A 22,899-nucleotide genomic window follows, 5' to 3' on the forward strand; every position below is an offset into this window, starting at 1 on the left:
TGTCCCCTGGTTTTTGGGGGGTCCGGGTCCTGTAGAGTGGGGCCCTTGGGTCTTGGTTGGTTCTGGTGTGTGTGTGTGTGTGTGTGTGTGTGTGTGTGGCCCCTGGTGTTTGGGGGTTGGTGTACTGCAGGGTGGGTCCCCTAAGGTTTGGGAGTCTTGACCGTTGGTGGCAGCCATGTTAAACTGAAAGCTTCTGTTCTGTATGTGAAATGTTCTGCGGTCTGAGTGATGCTCTGCACAGGATGTGGCTTATAAGACAGTAGCGCAAGCTTCCTCTAAATTCAGATTATTAAATTCAAAGCTGAAAATGGGCAGGAGACTGGTGCGACGCAGCCACGTCACTGGTGGAAACCATTTCTGTAACAAGGGTGCTTCCTCCAAGCCAACCACTTCCTGTGCACACAACATCCTTCTTGCTGGCTGGTGGCAGGTGTCCATCATGAACCTCCCCGTTCTCGTGCGGTCTCACTGAGCTGATGACAGGAATATAACCCAGCAATGTCGCTGGCGATGAAGGCCCGGCAGAGGGTGAAGAAGAAAACCATCAAGGACAAAGTATTTGGGTGCAGTTTAGTAGAACATCTGCAACTGTCGGGACAGGAAGGTGAGTCCCTGATACGGGCGTCACATGTACCATATAATACACCATATAATACACCATATCATACACCATATAATACACCATATCATACACCATATCATACACCATATAATACACCACATAATGCACCATATAATACATTATATAATACACCATATCATACACCATATAATACACCATATAATACACCATATAATACATTATATAATACACCATATCATACACCATATAATACATTATATAATACACCATATAATACACTATATAATACACTATATAATACACCATATCATACACCATATAATACATTATATAATACACCATATAATACACCATATAATACACTATATAATACACCATATAATACATTATATAATACACCATATCATACACCATATAATACACTATATAATACACCATATAATACATTATATAATACACCATATAATACATTATATAATACACCATATAATACACCATATAATACACCATATAATACACCATATAATACACTATATAATACATTATATAATACACCATATAATACATTATATAATACACCATATAATACACCATATAATACACCATATAATACACTATATAATACACCATATAATACATTATATAATACACCATATCATACACCATATAATACATTATATAATACACCATATAATACACCATATAATACACCATATCATACACCATATAATACACCATATCATACATTATATAATACACCATATAATACATTATATAATACACCATATAATACACCATATAATACACCATATAATACACTATATAATACACCATATAATACATTATATAATACACCATATCATACACCATATAATACACCATATAATACACCATATAATACACCATATAATACACCATATCATACACCATATAATACACCATATCATATACTATATCATACACCATATAATACATTATATAATACACCATATAATACACCATATAATACACTATATAATACACCATATAATACATTATATAATACACCATATCATACACCATATAATACATTATATAATACACCATATCATACACCATATCATACACCATATAATACACCATATAATACACCATATAATACACTATATAATACACCATATAATACATTATATAATACACCATATCATACACCATATAATACATTATATAATACACCATATAATACACCATATCATACACCATATAATACACTATATAATAAACTATATAATACACCATATAATACACCATATAATACATTATATAATACACCATATAATACATTATATAATACACTATATAATACACCATATAATACACTATATAATACACCATATCATACACCATATCATACACCATATAATACACCATATCATACATTATCCCCTTCATGACAGAGCCAGTTTGTGCCTTCATAACAGAGCCCTTTTTTTCAAATCTGACATGTCTCACTTAAGTGGGGATAACTTTATTTTGCTTTTACTTATCCCAGTGATTTTGAGATAGTTTTTTCGTGACACATTGTACTTCAAGTTAGTGGTAAATTTTGGTCGATACAGTCTGTGTTTTTTTGTGAAAAATACCAAAATATCGTGAAAAAATGGAAAATTTAGCAATATGCAAAATGTCACATTTTCTGCTTGTGAGACAAATAATCATACCACTCAAAATAGTTAATAAATAACAAAGACCATATGTCTACTTTATGTAGCAATCATTATTTCAACTTCCTTTTCATTTTTTTGGACACTAGGAGGCTTCAAATATGACTAGCAAATTCTCAAATTTTCAAGAAAATTTCAAACACTGATTTTTTTAGGGACCAGTTCAGTTCTGATGTGACTTTGAGGGACTTGTATGTGAGACACCCCCATAAATGATGCCATTTCAAAAACTGCACCCCTCACAGTATTCAAAACAGCAGTTTGGAAGTTTGTTAACCCTTTAGGTGTTTCACAGGAATTAAAACAAAGTGTAGGTGAAATTTCAAAATTTCTTTTTTTTTGCAGAGTTTCAATTTTAATACATTTTTCTAACGAATACAGTAGATTTTACTAGAGAAATGTGACTAAAAATTGATTCCCCCAATTCTTTTGTTTTCAAAAATATCCTATATGTGGCCCTAGTGTGCACGTTGACCAAACCACAGGCTTCATAATAGAAGGAGCACCTACTTGATTTTGGAGCCTCCTTTTTATGAGATTTTTTTTTAGGCACCATGTAGGTTTCTAGGCACCATAAGTGCTAAAAGTTAGGAACCTCCCCCACAAGTCACCCCATTTTGCAATCTACACCCCTCAGGGAATTCATCTAGGGGTATAGTGTACATTTCAAACCCCCAGGGGTTTCACCAATTTTGGTACAACTGGGATGTGAAAATGGAAAATTACATTTTTTTACACAAACATGCAGTTCTGGCTCAAAATTTTTCATTTTCACAAGGAATGAAGGAGACAAAGCACCCCAAAATCTGTGCCCCAATTTCTCCCGAGTACGGCAATGCCTCACATGTGACCAAAAAATACCAGTTGGGCGCATGGCAGGACTCAGAAGGGAAGGAGTGATTTTTGGATTTGGCAGCACAGATTTTGGTGGAATGAATGGTGGGTGCCATGTTGCATTAGCAAGACTCCCAAAGCACCAATACAGTGGAACCCCCCCACAAGTCACCCCATTTTGCAAAGTACACCCCTCAGGGAATTCATCTAGGGGTATAGTGTACATTTCAAACCCCCAGGGGTTTCACCAATTTTGATACAACTGGGCAGTGAAAATGAAAAATTACATTTTTTTACACAAAAATGCAGTTCTGGCTCAAAATTTTTCATTTTCACAAGGAATGAAGGAGACAAAGCACCCCAAAATCTGTGCCCCAATTTCTCCCGAGTACGGCAATGCCTCACATGTGACCAAAAAATACCAGTTGGGCGCATGGCAGGACTCAGAAGGGAAGGAGTGATTTTTGGATTTTGCAGCACAGATTTTGGTGGAATAAATGGTGGGTGCTATGTTGCACCAATACAGTGGAACCCCCCCACAAGTCACCCCATTTTGCAAAGTACACCCCTCAGGGAATTCATCTAGGGGTATAGTGTACATTTCAAACCCCCAGGGGTTTCACCAATTTTGATACAACTGGGCAGTGAAAATGAAAAATTACATTTTTTACACAAAAATGCAGTTCTGGCTCGAAATTTTTCATTTTCAGAAGGTATGAAGGAGAAAAAGCACCCCAAAATCTGTGCCCCAATTTCTCCCGAGTACGGCAATGCCTCACATGTGACCAAAAAATACCAGTTGGGTGCATGGCAGGACTCAGAACGGAAGGAGTGATTTTTGGATTTTGCAGCTCAGATTCTGGTGGAATTTTGGTGGGTGCTATGTCGCATTAGCAAGACCCCCCAAGCACCAATACAGTGGAACCCCCCCACAAGTCACCCCATTTTGAAAACTACACCCCTCAGGGAATTCATCTAGGGGTATAGTGTACATTTCAAACCCCCAGGGGTTTCACCAATTTTGATACAAGTGGGCAGTGAAAATGAAAAATTACATTTTTTTACACAAAAATGCAGTTCTGGCTCAAAATTTTTCATTTTCACAAGGAATGAAGGAGACAAAGCACCCCAAAATCTGTGCCCCAATTTCTCCCGAGTACGGCAATGCCTCACATGTGACCAAAAAATACCAGTTGGGCGCATGGCAGGACTCAGAAGGGAAGGAGTGATTTTTGGATTTGGCAGCACAGATTTTGGTGGAATGAATGGTGGGTGCCATGTTGCATTATCAAGACTCCCAAAGCACCAATACAGTGGAACCCCCCCACAAGTCACCCCATTTTGCAAACTACACCCCTCAGGGAATTCATCTAGGGGTATAGTGTACATTTCAAACCCCCAGGGGTTTCACCAATTTTGATACAACTGGGCAGTGAAAATGAAAAATTACATTTTTTTACACAAAAATGCAGTTCTGGCTCAAAATTTTTCATTTTCACAAGGAATGAAGGAGACAAAGCACCCCAAAATCTGTGCCCCAATTTCTCCCGAGTACGGCAATGCCTCACATGTGACCAAAAAATACCAGTTGGGCGCATGGCAGGACTCAGAAGGGAAGGAGTGATTTTTGGATTTGGCAGCACAGATTTTGGTGGAATGAATAGTGGGTGCCATGTTGCATTAGCAATACTCCCAAAGCACCAATACAGTGGAACCCCCCCACAAGTCACCCCATTTTGCAAAGTACACCCCTCAGGGAATTCATCTAGGGGTATAGTGTACATTTCAAACCCCCAGGGGTTTCACCAATTTTGATACAACTGGGCAGTGAAAATGAAAAATTACATTTTTTTACACAAAAATGCAGTTCTGGCTCAAAATTTTTCATTTTCACAAGGAATGAAGGAGACAAAGCACCCCAAAATCTGTGCCCCAATTTCTCCCGAGTACGGCAATGCCTCACATGTGACCAAAAAATACCAGTTGGGCGCATGGCAGGACTCAGAAGGGAAGGAGTGATTTTTGGATTTTGCAGCACAGATTTTGGTGGAATACATGGTGGGTGCTATGTTGCACCAATACAGTGGAACCCCCCCACAAGTCACCCCATTTTGCAAAGTACACCCCTCAGGGAATTCATCTAGGGGTATAGTGTACATTTCAAACCCCCAGGGGTTTCACCAATTTTGATACAACTGGGCAGTGAAAATGAAAAATTACATTTTTTTACACAAAAATGCAGTTCTGGCTCAAAATTTTTCATTTTCACAAGGAATGAAGGAGACAAAGCACCCCAAAATCTGTGCCCCCATTTCTCCCGAGTACGGCAATGCCTCACATGTGACTAAAAAATACCAGTGGGGCGCATGGCAGGACTCAGAAGGGAAGGAGTGATTTTTGGATTTGGCAGCACAGATTTTGGTGGAATGAATGGTGGGTGCTATGTTGCATTGCCAATACAGTGGAACCCCCCCACAAGTGACCCCATTTTGCAAACTACACCCCTCAGGGAATTCATCTAGGGGTATAGTGTACATTTCAAACCCCCAGGGGTTTCACCAATTTTGGTACAACTGGGCTGTGAAAATGAAAAATTACATTTTTTTACACAAAAATGTACTTCTGGCTCAAAATTTTTCATTTTCACAAGGAATGAAGGAGACAAAGCACCCCAAAATATGTGCCCCCATTTCTCCAGAGTACGGCAATGCCTCACATGAGAACAAAAAATACCAGTTGGGTGCATGGCAGGACTCAGAAGGGAAGGAGTAATTTTTGGATTTTGCAGCTCAGATTCTGGTGGAATGAATAGTGGGTGCTATGTGGCATTAGCAAGACCCCCGATGGACGGTGAAATGATGAACCTAATAATCCATCGATGTGTGGTATATTTTAAAACACTCCTTTATACATAGGCCGGGTTTGTCGGGGCAAGTTTCACAGTGGAAAATAGTTTCCTTTCTTATTCCCTTTTTATAGCAAACTTTGCACCTTTTTTGTGTCCTGCCCTTTCTTGCAGTGGAGGGGATTTCGTTGGGAAAATGCTGCCCTGGTACAATACGGGGGCCAGTACTAGAAGTACTGGGGCCCTCTGCCTGCTGGTTCCCAAATATTAGGCCCTTTATGACTTCCTCTTGAAAGTGCATAAATGTCCCCCTCTGGCCGGTAGAACGGAATAGCACGTAAGCGTTATACAGTGCCATCTGGATGATATACACAGCCAGCTTCTTGTACCAGATATTTGTTTTCCGCAGGGCACTGTACGGCTTCAGTACCTGATCTGAAAGATCCACTCCGCCCATGTACTTATTGTAATCTAGGATACAATTTGGTTTTGAGGTGTGGGTACTGGTACCTCGTACAGGGACGGAGGTGGTACTGTCTCCGTGAATTGTTGTCAGTATAAGGACATCCCTCTTGTCCTTATATTTGACCAACAACATATTTTCGGTGCATATTCCCCTGCTTTCACCCCTTCTCATTACTTGGGCAATGTGCGTTTTTGGGAGGCCTCTTTGGTTCTTGCGCACAGTACCGCAAGCTGCTGTACCTCTTGAACCAAGGGCCTTAAACAGGGGGATGCTGGTGTAAAAGTTATCCACATAGAGGTGATAACCTTTATCCAGGAAGGGGTGCACTAAATCCCAGACAATTTTGCCACTAACACCTACGAGGGAGGGGGGGCATTCTGGCGGTTCAATTCTTGAATCCTTCCCTTCATATACCCTAAACTTGTGGGTGTACCCTGTGGTGCTTTCACACAGCTTATACATTTTTATGCCATACCTTGCCCTCTTACTGGGAAGGTACTGGCGGAATTTAACCCTTCCTTTAAAATGTATAAGGGACTCGTCGATGCTAATACATTTATCAGGGATGTACAGCTCTGCAAATTTGGCACTGAAATGATCAATGACCGGCCTGACTTTGAATAGCCTGTCAAAGGTGGGATCATCTCTGGGTGGGCACTGTGCATTATCGGTGTAATGTATAAATTTATGGATTGCCTCAAAACGAGTCCGAGTCATGGCCATACGGTAAAATGGGGTGCTGTACAGAACATCTGTACTCCAATATTGCCTAATTTGTGGCTTTTTTACTATGCCCATATGAAACACCAGACCCCAAAACGTCATCATCTCTACTGCATCTACAGGGGTCCACCTAGCAAATGATGACGTGGGGTTTTGAGCAATAAACTGCTGGGCATATAAATTAGTTTGGTCCACCATTAAATTTATAAAATCATCAGAGAAAAATAATTTGAAAAAGTCAATTTCTCTGAGACCTGTGGAATCAAATTGGATTCCTGGCATGGCCAAAAACTCAGGAACCTGGGGCTCAAAATTGTCTGGTGGTGGGGTCCATACGAGATCAATTATTGGGGGGGGGGTCTCAGCTGCTCTACGGGGGCGTCTTTGAGGGGGTCCCTCATCACCAGAGGAGGAAGAGGAGCTTAAGACGAATCCTTCAAATTCCCCGCTTGCCTCACTGGCTGTGTCAGAATCAGAAGCAAGCATGGCATATGCCTCCTCCACTGAATACATTCTTCTGGATGACTGGGATGACATTTGGGATGACATTTGGGATGACATTTTTATTTTTGTGTTACTGGTAGTGAAATGTTTCAACACGTGTATAGTGTAGGGGGGGGGTACAAACTTTATTTCAACCCGGGGGGTATGTAGTGTGTTGTGTGTATGTAGTGCAGAAAAAAAAAATACTTTATACAAAAAAAAAAAAATTGAAGGGGTTAAAAAAAAAAAAATTGAAGGGGTTAAAAAAAAAAAAAATTGAAGGGGTTAAAAAAACAAAAAAAAAGGTCCTGCGCCAAAAATTGAGCACAGATGTTGGTCAGTAACGTCTGTCACTGAACAGCGCTCAAAGGCAACAGGAATTTGATCAAAAAAAAAGATCAACCCTGTGCCGAAAAAGCTGATCAGTGATGTACGTCACTGATCAGCGCACAGTGGCCACAGGACACCCACAAAATCACAGTGTGTGTAAAAAAAAAATTAAAAAAAGACCACACAGCACCCACAAAAAAAAAAAAAAGGTGATCAGTGATGCGACACTGATTACCAGTGAGGGGCAGCAGGTGCACAACCTTTGGTGCAACTGGCAGCAACTGACAGGTATATATAAAAAAAAAAAAACCTCTGCGCCCCCAAAAAGTTGCTGATCACCTCAGATATAGTGATCAGCACAAAAGGCGGGGGTAGCAGACACAAAATATACACTCTCTGTCACTATCTCTCTCTATCTCTCACTATCTATCACTATCTATCACTATCTATCACTATCTATCACACTGCAGCAGCAGCACTGACAGTTATATGTATAAAAAAAAACCTGCACCCCCAAAAAGGGGGGGTAGCAGACTCAAAATATACACTCTCTATCACTCTCTGTCACTATCTCTCTCTATCTCTCTATCTCTCACTATCTATCACTATCTATCACTATGACACTGCAGCAGCAGCACTGACAGTTATATATATAGAAAAAAAACCTGCACCCCCAAAAAGGGGGGGTAGCAGACACAAATCTCTCTATCTCTCACTATCTATCACTATCTATCACTATCTCTCACTATCTATCACTATGACACTGCAGCAGCAGCGACAGTTATTTATATATAAAAAACCCCTGCACCCCCAAAAAGGGGGGGTAGCAGACACAAAATATAGCTCTCTCTGTCACTATCTCTCTATCTCTCTCTATCTCTCTCTCTCTATCTCTCTATCTCTCTATCACACTGCAGCAGCAGCAGGAAGTCTCAGGAAGTCAGATCCAGGAAGCGTCCAGCACGCTACAAGCAGTGATCAAGTGATCAGGTAAGGTATTTGCAAGGATCAGGTAAGTATGAGCAAGGATCAGGTCAGTATCACGGCAGATAGGCACGGTGACCGCTCTGCACGCTACTCCAGACCGGAATGGCGTCTGCAGCGCAGTCACCGGTAGTTTAAATGTCGCGCCTTGGCTGTGATTGGTCCGTGGGTCCCACGGACCAATCACAGCCTTGGGGGCAGGTGGGGTGAGGGTGGGGTGAGGTGTCATCGTCACCGATGACCCCCTCATGCCCCCTGACGCCCGGCGGTGATTGACACCTGTGTTACCAAGCGTCTGATTCGCTGGTAACACAGGAAAACGCTGTGAATGGCTGTTCACACTGAACAGCCAATCACAGCGATCGCCGACGGGGGGGCGGCATCGCAGCCCCCCCTGGGCATGCAGGGACATGTCTGCTGTCAGGGACAGCAGACATCGTCCCTCTGTCACTGCGTCTCGAGACGCAGTGACAGTTTAAAGTCATGACGTATATATACGTCATGTGTCGGGAAGTACTTCCCGGCCATGACGTATATATACGTCAAATGTCGTGAAGGGGTTAAATAATACACCATATAATACATTATATAATACACCATATAATACACCATATAATACACCATATAATACACTATATAATACACCATATAATACATTATATAATACACCATATCATACACCATATAATACACCATATAATACACCATATAATACACCATATAATACACCATATAATACACCATATCATACACCATATAATACACCATATCATATACTATATCATACACCATATAATACATTATATAATACACCATATAATACACCATATAATACACTATATAATACACCATATAATACATTATATAATACACCATATCATACACCATATAATACATTATATAATACACCATATCATACACCATATCATACACCATATAATACACCATATAATACACCATATAATACACTATATAATACACCATATAATACATTATATAATACACCATATCATACACCATATAATACATTATATAATACACCATATAATACACCATATCATACACCATATAATACACTATATAATAAACTATATAATACACCATATAATACACCATATAATACATTATATAATACACCATATAATACATTATATAATACACTATATAATACACCATATAATACACTATATAATACACCATATCATACACCATATAATACATTATATAATACACCATATCATACACCATATAATACATTATATAATACATTATATAATACACCATATCATACACCATATAATACATTATATAATACAACATATAATACACCATATCATACACCATATAATACACCATATCATACACCATATAATACACCATATCATATACCACATCATACACCATATCATATACTATATCATACACCATATCATATACTATATCATACACCATATAATACACCATATCATACACCATATCATATACTATATCATACACCACATGATACACCATATCATACACCATGGGCTGAAAATTGCTCAGTGCATACACACTGATGGGCAGAATGACTGGGCTGAAAATCACTCAGTGCATACACACCGATTGGGAGGATGACTGGGCTGAAAATCGCTCATTGCATACACACTGATGGGCAGAATGACTGGGCTGATAATAGCTCAGTGCATACACACTGATGGGGAAAATGACTGGGCTGATAATCGCTCAGTGCATACACACTGATGGGCAGAATGACTGGGCTGAAAATCACTCAGTGCATACACACCGATTGGGAGAATGACTGGGCTGATAATCGCTCATTGCATACACACTGATGGGCAGAATGACTGGGCTGATAATAGCTCAGTGCATACACACTGATGGGGAGAATGACTGGCCTGATAATCGCTCATTGCATACACACTGATGGGCAGAATGACTGGGCTGATAATCGCTCAGTGCATACACACTGATGGGGAGAATGACTGGGCTGATAATCGCTCTGTGCATACACACTGATGGGCAGAATGACTGGGCTGATAATCGCTCAGTGCATACACACTGATGGGGAGAATGACTGGGCTGATAATCGCTCTGTGCATACACACTGATGGGCAGAATGACTGGGCTGATAATAGCTCAGTGCATACACACTGATGGGGAGAATGACTGGCCTGATAATCGCTCATTGCATACACACTGATGGGCAGAATGACTGGGCAGATAATCGCTCATTGAATACACACTGATGGGGAGAATGACAGGGCTGAAAACCGCTCAGTGCATACACACTGATTGGGAGAATGACTGGGCTGATAATCGCTCATTGCCTACACACTGATGGGCAGAATGACTGGCCTGATAATCGCTCATTGCATACACACTGATGGGCAGAATGACTGGGCTGAAAATCGCTCAGTGCATACACACTGATTGGGAGAATGACTGAGCTGATAATCGCTCAGTGCATACACACTGATGGGGAGAATGACTGGGCTGATAATCGCTCTGTGCATACACACTGATGGGGAGAATGACTGCGCTGATAATCGATCTGTGCATACACACTGATGGGGAGAATGACTGGGCTGATAATCGATCTGTGCATACACACTGATGGGGAGAATGACTGGGCTGATAATCGCTCAGTGCATACACACTGATGGGGAGAATGACTGGGCTGATAATCGCTCAGTGCATACACACTGATGGGGAGAATGACTGGGCTGATAATCGCTCAGTGCATACACACTGATGGGGAGAATGACTGGGCTGATAATCGCTCAGTGCATACACACTGATGGGGAGAATGACTGGGCTGATAATCGCTCCGTGCATACACACTGATGGGGAGAATGACTGGGCTGATAATCGCTCAGTGCATACACACTGATGGGGAGAATGACTGGGCTGATAATCGCTCAGTGCATACACACTGATGGGGAGAATGACTGGGCTGATAATCGCTCAGTGCATACACACTGATGGGGAGAATGACTGGGCTGATAATCGCTCAGTGCATACACACTGATGGGGAGAATGACTGGGCTGATAATCGCTCAGTGCATACACACTGATGGGGAGAATGACTGGGCTGATAATCGCTCAGTGCATACAAACTGATGGGGAGAATGACTGGGCTGATAATCGATCTGTGCATACACACTGATGGGGAGAATGACTGGGATGAAAATCGCTCAGTGCATACACACTGATGGGGAGAATGACTGGGCTGATAATCGCTCAGTGCATACACACTGATGGGGAGAATGACTAGGCTGATAATCGCTCTGTGCATACACACTGATGGGGAGAATGACTGGGCTGATAATCGCTCTGTGCATACACACTGATGGGGAGAATGACTGGGCTGATAATCGCTCTGTGCATACACACTGATGGGCAGAATGACTGGGCTGATAATCGTTCAGTGCATACACACTGATGGGCAGAATGACTGGGCTGATAATCGCTCTGTGCATACACACTGATGGGGAGAATGACTGGGCTGAAAATCGCTCTGTGCATACACACTGATGGGGAGAATGACTGGGCTGATAATCGCTCTGTGCATACACACTGATGGGGAGAATGACTGGGCTGAAAATCGCTCTGTGCATACACACTGATGGGGAGAATGACTGGGCTGAAAATCGATCTGTGCATACACACTGATGGGGAGAATGACTGATCTGATAATCGCTCACTGCATACACACTGATGGGGAGAATGACTGGGCTGATAATCGCTCAGTGCATACATACTGATGGGCAGAATGACTGGGCTGATAATCGCTCTGTGCATACACACTGATGGGCAGAATGACTGGCCTGATAATCGCTCTGTGCATACACACTGATGGGCAGAATGACTGGCCTGATAATCGCTCTGTGCATACACACTGATGGTCAGAATGACTGCCCTGATAATCGCTCTGTGCATACACACTGATGGGGAGAATGACTGGGCTGATAATCGCTCTGTGCATACACACTGATGGACAGAATGACTGGCCTGATAATCGCTCTGTGCATACACACTGATGGGGAGAATGACTGGCCTGATAATCGCTCTGTGCATACACACTGATGGAGAGAATGACTGGGCTGATAATCGCTCTGTGCATACACACTGATGGGCAGAATGACTGGGCTGATAATCGCTCTGTGCATACACACTGATGGGGAGAAAGACTGATCTGATGATCGCTCTGTGCATACACACTGATGGGGAGAATGACTGGGCTGATAATCGCTCTGTGCATACACACTGATGGGGAGAATGACTGGGCTGATAATCGCTCAGTGCATACACACTGATGGGGAGAATGACTGGCCTGATAATCGCTCATTGCATACACACTGTGATTTTCGCCCGTTTTAGTGTTTTTTTCCCCCGGGGGTGGACATAGCTGGACAATATGGAAAGCCACCCACCCCATTGCTCATCTACTGGTAATACCAAGCAGATAAGTTACTGGGTCAGCGATGATATGGGAGCACGGTCATCGCTGCCCTGTACACCCTGGGTGGCTTTCAGCTCAGTCACCCCGATGTTTGAGTTTATTGCTTTCTGTGTCAAGTGCAGGGCTGCCACTAGAAATTGTGGGGCCCGGGATTGATTTCCAGTCTGGGCCTCCAAACCCCCCCCCCCCACACACCACACACACACACACACACACACACACACACTACACTGCATAGCTACATACTAAATATCCACAGCATACATTCATACACACACACACTACACAGTATAAAGCATACCGTACACACTGGCCTCCTCCTCTGATCTGATCTGCGCTGCGGTCCCGGTCCCCGAGCCGGGTCTCCTTCCCGCGATCGCCTGCCGGGAGTCTTCCTTCTGATCCCAGAGTCATCTCCCCGCGATCCCCTGCCGGGAGTCCAGATGTTTTCGCCCCGCAAACCAGTCAGGCCTCCTCCTCCTCCCTGTGCTCCATGGCACTGGCAGGGCTGCTGCATCCACTGCCTGTGCAGGGGTATTCCGCTGCCCCCCGGGCCCCCATGTCTGCCGGGGCCTGGGACTCCAGACCCCACAGTCCCCCCCTGTCGGCAGCCTGTTGCGCACCGCCGTCCGGGGTGCGAGGCACCCGGACGGACGGCGGATGCTGCACGCTGTGACGCAGCCGGGGACGTTGCCCGGCAGCGTCTCAAGCCTCCTTCTGACGGGGAGCGTCGGGACGTTGCTAGGCAACGTTCCCAAGCGTCCGCCCGGCGGCAGGTGATGCGCCTGCCTGACGTCAGGCGGCGCGAAAGTTCAAATAAATAGCCGGCGTCTGCTTTAGCTAGTTTAGCTGCTAGCTCTCTGCCCTGTTGGCAGATAGCTTATGCTTACCATAGCCCTTGCGTCCCGGTCCCCGTGGCTTCCAGTCCACAAGTCCTGCTTTCCAGCTCCTGGTGTCTTCTGTGTCTGATTCTCCCAGCCTTCCCTGGAGTGTCCTGTCAGCTTCCTGCTTCTACCAGAAGACCTGCTTCAGTCTGAGCCTGCGTTTGGCCCACTATCTCCATCCTCTCGTGGGTCACGTAAGTGCTCCAGTGGAGCCTCGGTCTATCTTCTTCCTCCAGTGGCCCGCCGTGGCCGTACCCCTCCGTGGGTTCATTGTTGTTCCTTTCCATACACCTCCCGTGGCCGTACCCCTCCGTGGGTTCTGTATTCCCTTTTCATTCTGCTCCTGTGGCCCGCCGTGGCGGTACCCCTCCGTGGGTTCAGTATTCCCTTTTCATTCTGCTCCTGTGGTCCACCGTGGCCGTGCCCTTCAGAGGGTTCATTCTTTATCTTCTTTTTGTATCTTTCAGTCTTTATTAACATCTGTCAGGCAGGGAGTGTCCTCTCGTCCTATCCTGGTTTTGAGGAGTCACTGTCCCTTGAACATAGCCTGCTGGAGACTCCTCTTCCCATTCACCTGTGTCTGGGACTTGGTCGCTTCCCGGTTTGGCCTGGTGCCGGCAGTCAGGGGTCAACTCCCAGCTAGGCCCGGTAGTTAGTAGTCCTCTTGGGTGCCCTGTGGCGATCGTTTACCCCTTGTCCTCACATAAGACCTGGCTGCATCGGGGTCGGAGCGGGCCTAACTCGCTCCTTCGGACGCGGCGGCCACAGGTGAAGCCTAGCTCTGCAGGGGTTTACCATCTGCCTCAGGGACTCAATAGAGTCAGAGTAGGATCCGCTGTGGCCGTCCTAACTGGCGGTCCCGGCTACGGGCTCACGCCTGACCACCTGCTTAAATCCCGTAGGCATAGTAACACAGCCCTGGTCATGTGCGCTCAACATAAAATCTAATCCTGTCGCTCAATTACAAAATCTGTTTGTTCCTCATAACCCTTCAACACATCTGTCCATGAATTTCATTACTGATCTACCACCGTTGTGTGGCTATAACCCAACTTGGTTCATTATTGACCGTTTTGTTTGTTTCACTGCTCCTACATCAGCTTCTAAATTTACGCAGCTCTTTCATCCAAAAGATCACTAGACTTCATGGCTTTTGAACACAAAAATATCTGTTGAGGGGGGCAATTTGTGGCAAAATTTTGTACAACACAGAGAGGAGTATTCAATGCCGGTGCGAGCGGCCAGCGAGGGGGTTAAACTGCGAGGATCACAGAAAACCAGTGATCCTCGCAGTTTAACCCCCGCGCCGGCCGCTCGCACTATGCAACGTTCCGGGGGAATCCTCGCAGTCACAGAACTGCGAGGATTCCCCTAAACTACGAGAGCCGCGGCTAGTGCAGCAAACTCGCTGTAATTAGCCTCGATTCTCGCAGCTTTTGGAGGCACATTCGCAAATTCCCCCTCGCTCCGTTTTTTGAGCGAGGGGGAATTTGCGAATGAGGGGTGTCAGTTGAATACTGACAGGGTGAGCGGTGACTGCAAGCAAAAAGTCCTGCTCGCAGTCACCGCTCGCCCACGGCATTGAATATATGCCAGAATGTATTTCAATTAGTCTTTTTCCCACAACTAAAGTGGACATGTTAACTGTGGAGCCTATGTGAATACCCAGTCTGCCATTTTCTCACTGACTTTATTTTGCAGTTGATAGAGATGTGAGGTTCAGTCCACCATGGGGCAATGACACGTTGGTTAGTGCTGTGCCCAGATCTGTAACCAGCTTAGCTATTCCGAGCCTGGTCATTTTTCATCCACCTAAACCTACCTCAGCAAAAGCTTTATAAACTGAAGCAAGAATGAAGGGGTACTTGTGTATTCGCAGGGTGCCCACGAAGCTATTTGCTTAGTGGGCTATTTTGCGTAGTGAAATCGCATCGCGTGCAATTTTTCTGTGTGATGCGATTTTTTTCATTGTATAAGCACCCATACCATGAGATGTGATGGTACTTCATTTTAAATGCACCCATGCACACCCTCACTATTCATGTCACCCCAAAGTGTGGCAAACGCAGCCAGTTACGCATCCTCCCGGCCTTTTCATACCCCCACTATCCACGTCGGCATGGAGTTGATTTTATATAGTGTGGCGAGCGCAGCGATCCACCGATCCCGAAGCATGGCGAGCGCACGCAGATTACTTTACATGTATTATGCGTCCCCTCGCGGGGCTTGCCATACTTTATAAAATCAACTCCACGCCGACGTAGATAGTGGGGGTATGAAAAGGTCGGGAGGACGCGTAACCGCGTCCGCTTGCCACGCTTCGGGGTGACGTGGATAGTGGGGGTATGCATGGGTGCTTTTAAAATTAAGTACCATGACATCTCATGCGATGGATGCTTATACAATGAAAAGTCGCACAGAAAAATTGCACGCGATGTGATTTTCCTACAGTGCCGTACGTATGTAAATTGGGCGCCCTGCAAATACACAAGTACCAATGAATGTGTTATAAGTAGAGATGTGTAGACTCAAATTCCAGAGATCCGAGCCCCCACGAACGTCATCATTCCGAGCCCGGTTCCGAGCAGCGCTCGGAGATTCCCGCCTGACTCGGGTCCGTCCGCTTGGTCAGAACATCATCTCCCAGCGCCGGATTTCGCGAGGCTTTAAATAGTGGCTGCTGCGCCCGCCATCTTCACTCCAGTCTAGTAGTGGGCAGTGGTGTAGCTAGGAGCCACGGTGCCCGGAGCAAGGGCATGTTTCGCATCACCAGCCACCCCCCCCCCACACACACACACACCCACACACAGACCCAGATTTGTTGTAGGCAGGGCTCTTGCGTGGCAAAAAGGGGGCACTATCTAACATTACAGAACACACCTTAATGCACATTACACATAATGCCACATGCCGTAATGCCAATTGCACATAAGCCACACATGATGCCCATTATACATGTATGTGTATGTGTATATATATATATATATATATATATATATATATATATATATATATATATAACAGATAGTAACAGATGATGAATAAGTGAATAAGCTACCAATTTAATTATCTTATCAAAAACAGATCTTTACCAAGGCAGTGAAAAAGTCAGCACATATTGTGCATGTAGGAGTCCTCTTCCTGACGCTGCTGCTTTGCTTCGATAAACACAGGGGAGGTAGGGGGAGGGAGAGAACTCCAGAGCTGTCTCCCTCCAGGACAGCCTTGTCGTCTCAACTGCATTCACTGACTCTGCAGGCATTCCTGATCCCACCAGCGCGGTTCCCATTCCGTCTGACAGTCTCACAACTTCACAAGATCACCTGTGTGACTTCCTCCCAGGGCAAAGCATGGCCTCATGGGATTTGTAGTTTAAACGTTAACTGCTCAAAGTTTGAGCAGTAACATATAAACTACAACTCCCATGATGCCACTGTCCCTGCTGCTCTGACCTGCCGGGTGCCTCTGAGTCACAGGCAGCTCGGCACCTCCGTCGGCGTCCTCCACTCTGACTACGACTAGTACTGTACTAAGCGCTGCAGCTGGGCGGGGAAGCAGGGCAGGGGAGCCGGTGGCACGCGGCTCCGGCGCCATTTGATCTCTCTGCGCCCGGAGCGCGTGCTCCGGTGGCTCCGCCCTCGCTACGCCCCTGGTAGTGGGTTGGGAGAGGGTGTGTTGGTGCTGCTGCTGGGGCTTAAACTTGAGCTTGACCTTGAACGCAATATTTTTTATTCGCTGGGGCTGTCTCCCTCAGTGCTGCTGTGTACTCTGTTCTCCTCTCTGCTTATGGTGGGCTCTCCCTAGCAAGGAGGACAGTCTAACTGTGTACTTGTCTCCTCTGTGCTGGGGCCTACGTCTGGTGCTGTGCTGTGCTGTAATATATATTATATGAATATATATATATATATTATATTGTCCACTGGTGCTGCCTGCACTGAATCTGCCATTATTATTTAGTTACTCAGTCCACTGTTGCCACTGAGTGCCACTGCCAAGCAGTACCTAATAATACAATTAATTATTATTATAAATTCTGCTGGTGCACTGCATAGAGCTACTGGTGGTGTGTAATATAACTACCTTTTGTGTTGACCACTGGCAGGGCCGAAACTAGGGTTTCTGGCGCCTGGGGCAAGGCAGTCTTTTGGTGCCCCCCCTCTAGTGATGCTGCTGCTGCGCGCCGGAGGCGTGCCGAAATTTTCAGGGGGCGTGGCCTAATTTGGGGGCGTGGCCTATAATCGCTGCTCTCCCGCGAGGCCACGCCCCCTTTTTGCCGCTATGGGGGCATGACCCAGAGGCTCTGTGAGCCTCTAGCCATGCCCCCAGCCCCCTGGCTGCGGGAATAGACGCTGTGCGCATGCGCACAGCGTTTATTCCCCACTGCTTAGTTAGCAGCTGACAGGGGGGACCGACCAAATGACGCCTTGTCCCTGGCGCCGGAGACCCCCCCCTCCCCGCACAGTCCTCTCACCGCTCACCCCGCAGCCGCATCTTACTTTTCGTCCGTCTCCTACTAGCGCTGCGGCGGGAAGCGCTGATGACTTCAAAAAGACTTGCCGGACGCTGATTGGCTGAATTCAGCCAATCAGCGTCCGGCAAGTCTTTTCGAAGTCATCAGCGCTTCCTGCAGCCGCGCTAGTAGGAGATGGACGGACATACACCGGACCTCACAGCGCCCCTCACCTCCAGCGCCCGGTGCGCGTGACCCCCCAGCCCCCCCCTAGTTACGGCCCTGCCACTGGCAGTGCTACTGCCTGCCTGCCTACCTACCTAGTAGTTTATTTTCTCTACCTACTAGGCTTCCATATTATTAATACTTAATTAATTGAATTATATATAGTCCACTGGTGCTGCCTTCACTGAATACTGTGAATAGAGGTTGCCAGTATTATTTACTGTCCACTGTTGCCACTGGCAGTGTTACTACCTAGTGTACCTACCTAGTAGTACAACTACATACTAGGCTGCTATATATAATTTAATTAAAAATAATACTTGTGCTGCGTGGGACTGTAAAAAATAATTCCATGCTGCTTGTGCACTGACGTGTGCCACTGAGTGCCACTGCCAAGCAGTACCTAATAATAAAATGTATTATTATAAATTCTGCTGGTGCACATATACTAGTATTGCTGACGTATCTACCTGTCTTGTGCCTAATACTGCCTTATCTACTTGTCTGGTGCCTAGTACTGCCGTATCTACCTGTCTGGTGCCTAGTACTGCCGTATCTACCTGTCTGGTGCCTAGTACTGCCGTATCTACCGCTGCAGTGCCACACTTACATGAGCCATGTGTTTGTGCCGCACACTTGTGTGGCTTAGCATAGTTATCCAGCTACCTCGGTGCAACCTTTTGCCCTAAAAACAAAATTGTGAGGTGTGAGGTGTTCAGCATAGACTGGAAATTAGTGGAAATTAATGGTATTGAGGTTAATACAGCGTAGGAGCAAAAATAAAAAAAAATCTGCGATTTTAGCAGTTTTTATGCTTTAACAAAAAAATCAGAACCCAAAACCCAAGAAATCCAAACACAAAACACTTTGGATGTGTTTTGGCAAAACCCATTAGAACCCAAAACCTCAAGGTAATCAGAACCCAAAACCCGAAAAGTGGCCGGTGCACATCCCTAGTTATAAGACCGGATTATGTTTCTTTATAATATTTATGGTGGTGGTGACAGTAGCAGTGACAATTGTGATGGTGGTGATTGTGACGGTGGCAATGGAAGCGTTGATGAGTATGTTGGTGATTGTGACGGTGGCGACTGTAGCAGTGGTGGCCGTAGCAGTGATGAGTATGGTGGTGAATGTGATGGTGGTGGTAGCGGTGTTGACTATGGTGGTGAATATGATGGTGGTAGCGGTGATGAGTATGGTGGTGAATGTGATGGTGCTGGTGGCGGTAGCGGTGATGAGTATGGTGGTGAATGTGATGGTAGCGGTGATTAGTATGGTGGTGAATGTGATGGTGGTGGTTGTAGCGGTGATGAGTGTGGTGGTGAATGTGATGGTGGTGGTGGTAGCGGTGATGAGTATGGTGGTGAATGTGGTGGTGGTGAATGTGATGGTAGCGGTGATGAGTATGGTGGTGAATGTGGTGGTGGTGAATGTGATGGTAGCGGTGATGAGTATGGTGGTGAATGTGGTGGTGGTGAATGTGATGGTAGCGGTGATGAGTATGGTGGTGAATGTGAAGGTAGCTGTGAGGAGTATGGTGGTGATTGTGGTGGTGGCGGTAGCAGTGATGATTATGGTGGTGAATGTGATGGTGGTGGTGGTAGCGGTGATGAGTATGGTGGTGAATGTGATGGTGGTGGTGGCGGTAGCGGTGATGAGTATGGTGGTGATTGTGATGGTGGCGGTAGCGATGATGAGTATGCTGGTGAATGTGATGGTGGTGCTGGCGGTAGCTGTGAGGAGTATGGTGGTGATTGTGGTGGTGGCGGTAGCAGTGATGATTATGGTGGTGAATGTGATGGTGGTGGTGGTAGCGGTGATGAGTATGGTGGTGAATGTGATGGTGGTGGTGGCGGTAGCGGTGATGAGTATGGCGGTGATTGTGATGGTGGTGGTGGCGGTAGCGGTGATGAGTATGCAGGTGAATTTGATGGTGGTGGTGGCGGTAGCGGTGATAAGTATGGTGGTGAATGTGATGGTGGTGGTGGCAGTAGCGGTGAGGAGTATGGTGGTGAATGTGGTGTTGGCGGTAGCGGTGATGAGTATGGTGGTGAATGTGATGGTGGTGGTAGCGGTGATGAGTATGGTGGTGATTGTGGTGGTGGCGAATGTGATGGTAGCGGTGATGAGTATGGTGGTGAATGTGCTGGTGGTGGTGGTGGTAGCGGTGATGAGTATGGTGGTGATTGTGATGGTGGTGGTGGCGGTAGCGATGATGAGTATGGTGGTGATTGTGGTGGTGGCGAATGTGATGGTAGTGGTAATGAGTATGGTGGTGAATGTGATGGTGGTGGTGGTGGTAGCGATGATGAGTATGGTGGTGATTGTGGTGGTGGCGAATGTGATGGTAGCAGTGATGAGTATGGTGGTGAATGTGATGGTGGTGGTGGCGGTAGCGGTGATGAGTATGGTGGTGAATGTGGTGGTGGCGAATGTGATGGTAGCGGTGATGAGTATGGTGGTGAATGTGATGGTGGTGGTGGTGGTAGCGATGATGAGTATGGTGGTGATTGTGGTGGTGGCGAATGTGATGGTAGCGGTGATGAGTATGGTGGTGAATGTGATGGTGGTGGTGGCGGTAGCGGTGATGAGTATGGTGGTGAATGTGGTGGTGGCGAATGTGATGGTAGCGGTGATGAGTATGGTGGTGAATGTGATGGTGGTGGTGGTGGTAGCGATGATGAGTATGGTGGTGATTGTGGTGGTGGCGAATGTGATGGTAGCGGTGATGAGTATGGTGGTGAATGTGATGGTGGCGGTAGCGGTGATGAGTATGGTGGTGATTGTGATGGTGGTGGTGGCGGTAGCGATGATGAGTATGCTGGTGAATGTGATGATGGTGGCGGTAGCGGTGATGAGTATGGTGGTGATTGTGATGATGGTGGTGGCGGTAGCGGTGAGGAGTATGGTGGTGAATGTGATGATGGTGGTGGCGGTAGCAGTGAGGAGTATGGTGGTGAATGTGATGGCGGTGAGGGTGGTGCTCTGCTGTGATTCTGGACACGCACTTGACTCTCTGAGATGCAGGAGGTGTCTGTTACCTACAGCTCACCTGTACAAGAACGCAGGTGCCCGGATCATGGCCACCTCTTACCTGCCCAGTAAAGAATCAGCGCATAGGCTCGGCGGCCAAAAAAGGATAAGAAATATGTGATTATTTCCCATTAATAATAATAATATGTTTCTCAGTTCCACAGGTTCTCAGAAGCTGTACAGAGTTTGTGGAGGAACATGGCATAGTGGATGGCATCTACAGGCTGTGTGGCATCGCTTCCAATGTACAGAAACTACGGTGAGGCTTTTATCTGCCAGCAGTAACAGACAGCGGGGGCATTGGGAATTCGGAACAGTAAGGGAAGAGGAGGTTTCATACATTTGCACTTTTTCTTTCTTTAGACAAGAGTTTGACTTGGAGCGGACTCCAGACCTGAAGAAGAGCACCTATCTGCAAGATGTCCACTGCGTTGGCTCCCTCTGCAAAGCCTACTTCCGAGAGCTACCCAACCCTCTACTCACCTACCAACTCTATGATAAGTTTGCTGTACGTATTGCTGAATCTAACATCAGTACCCCGATCAATCGGTACCCGGCCCAGCAGCGGGGGGGGGGATCGGGGTGCCGGGTGATGCGGAGCGTGAGGGGACCTGGGTTCGACCGTGACATTCCACGTGGGGGGGGGGACCGCTGGGTTGCTCGGTGCTGCGGCACGGGAGTGACCTGGGATTCTCCTGCTTTACCCGCGGACAAAGAGAGCTGCGGGAAACTTACCCCTGCTGCCGGCGTCCCTGTGCGGGTGAAGTCACTCCACGGGGGGTGATGCTCGGGGGGGATAAGAGTTGCAGCTGCCGGTGGTGCTGACCTCCATCCAAACTCCTGCCCTCCAGTGGCAAATGCCTAATGCTGCCTAGTGGTGGCACCGGCCCT

General features: G+C 45.9%; 1 protein-coding gene across 1 annotated transcript in view; it reads left to right on the top strand.

Moving 5' to 3' along the window:
- The first annotated feature begins 417 nt into the window (after positions 1-417).
- Positions 418-22,899, top strand: part of LOC146050261 (rho GTPase-activating protein 30-like) — a 44,338-nt gene continuing 21,856 nt past the window's right edge. The window contains exons 1-3 of the mRNA XM_083167189.1: positions 418-604; positions 22,165-22,267; positions 22,372-22,516. Of these exons, the coding sequence (XP_083023315.1) occupies positions 499-604; positions 22,165-22,267; positions 22,372-22,516 (354 nt within the window). The 5' untranslated portion in view covers positions 418-498. The remainder of the gene's footprint in view (positions 605-22,164; positions 22,268-22,371; positions 22,517-22,899) is intronic.

The sequence above is a fragment of the Crinia signifera genome, chromosome 12, assembly GCF_055691185.1.
Source record: "Crinia signifera chromosome 12, ASM5569118v1, whole genome shotgun sequence".
Lineage (NCBI taxonomy): Eukaryota > Metazoa > Chordata > Amphibia > Anura > Myobatrachidae > Crinia > Crinia signifera.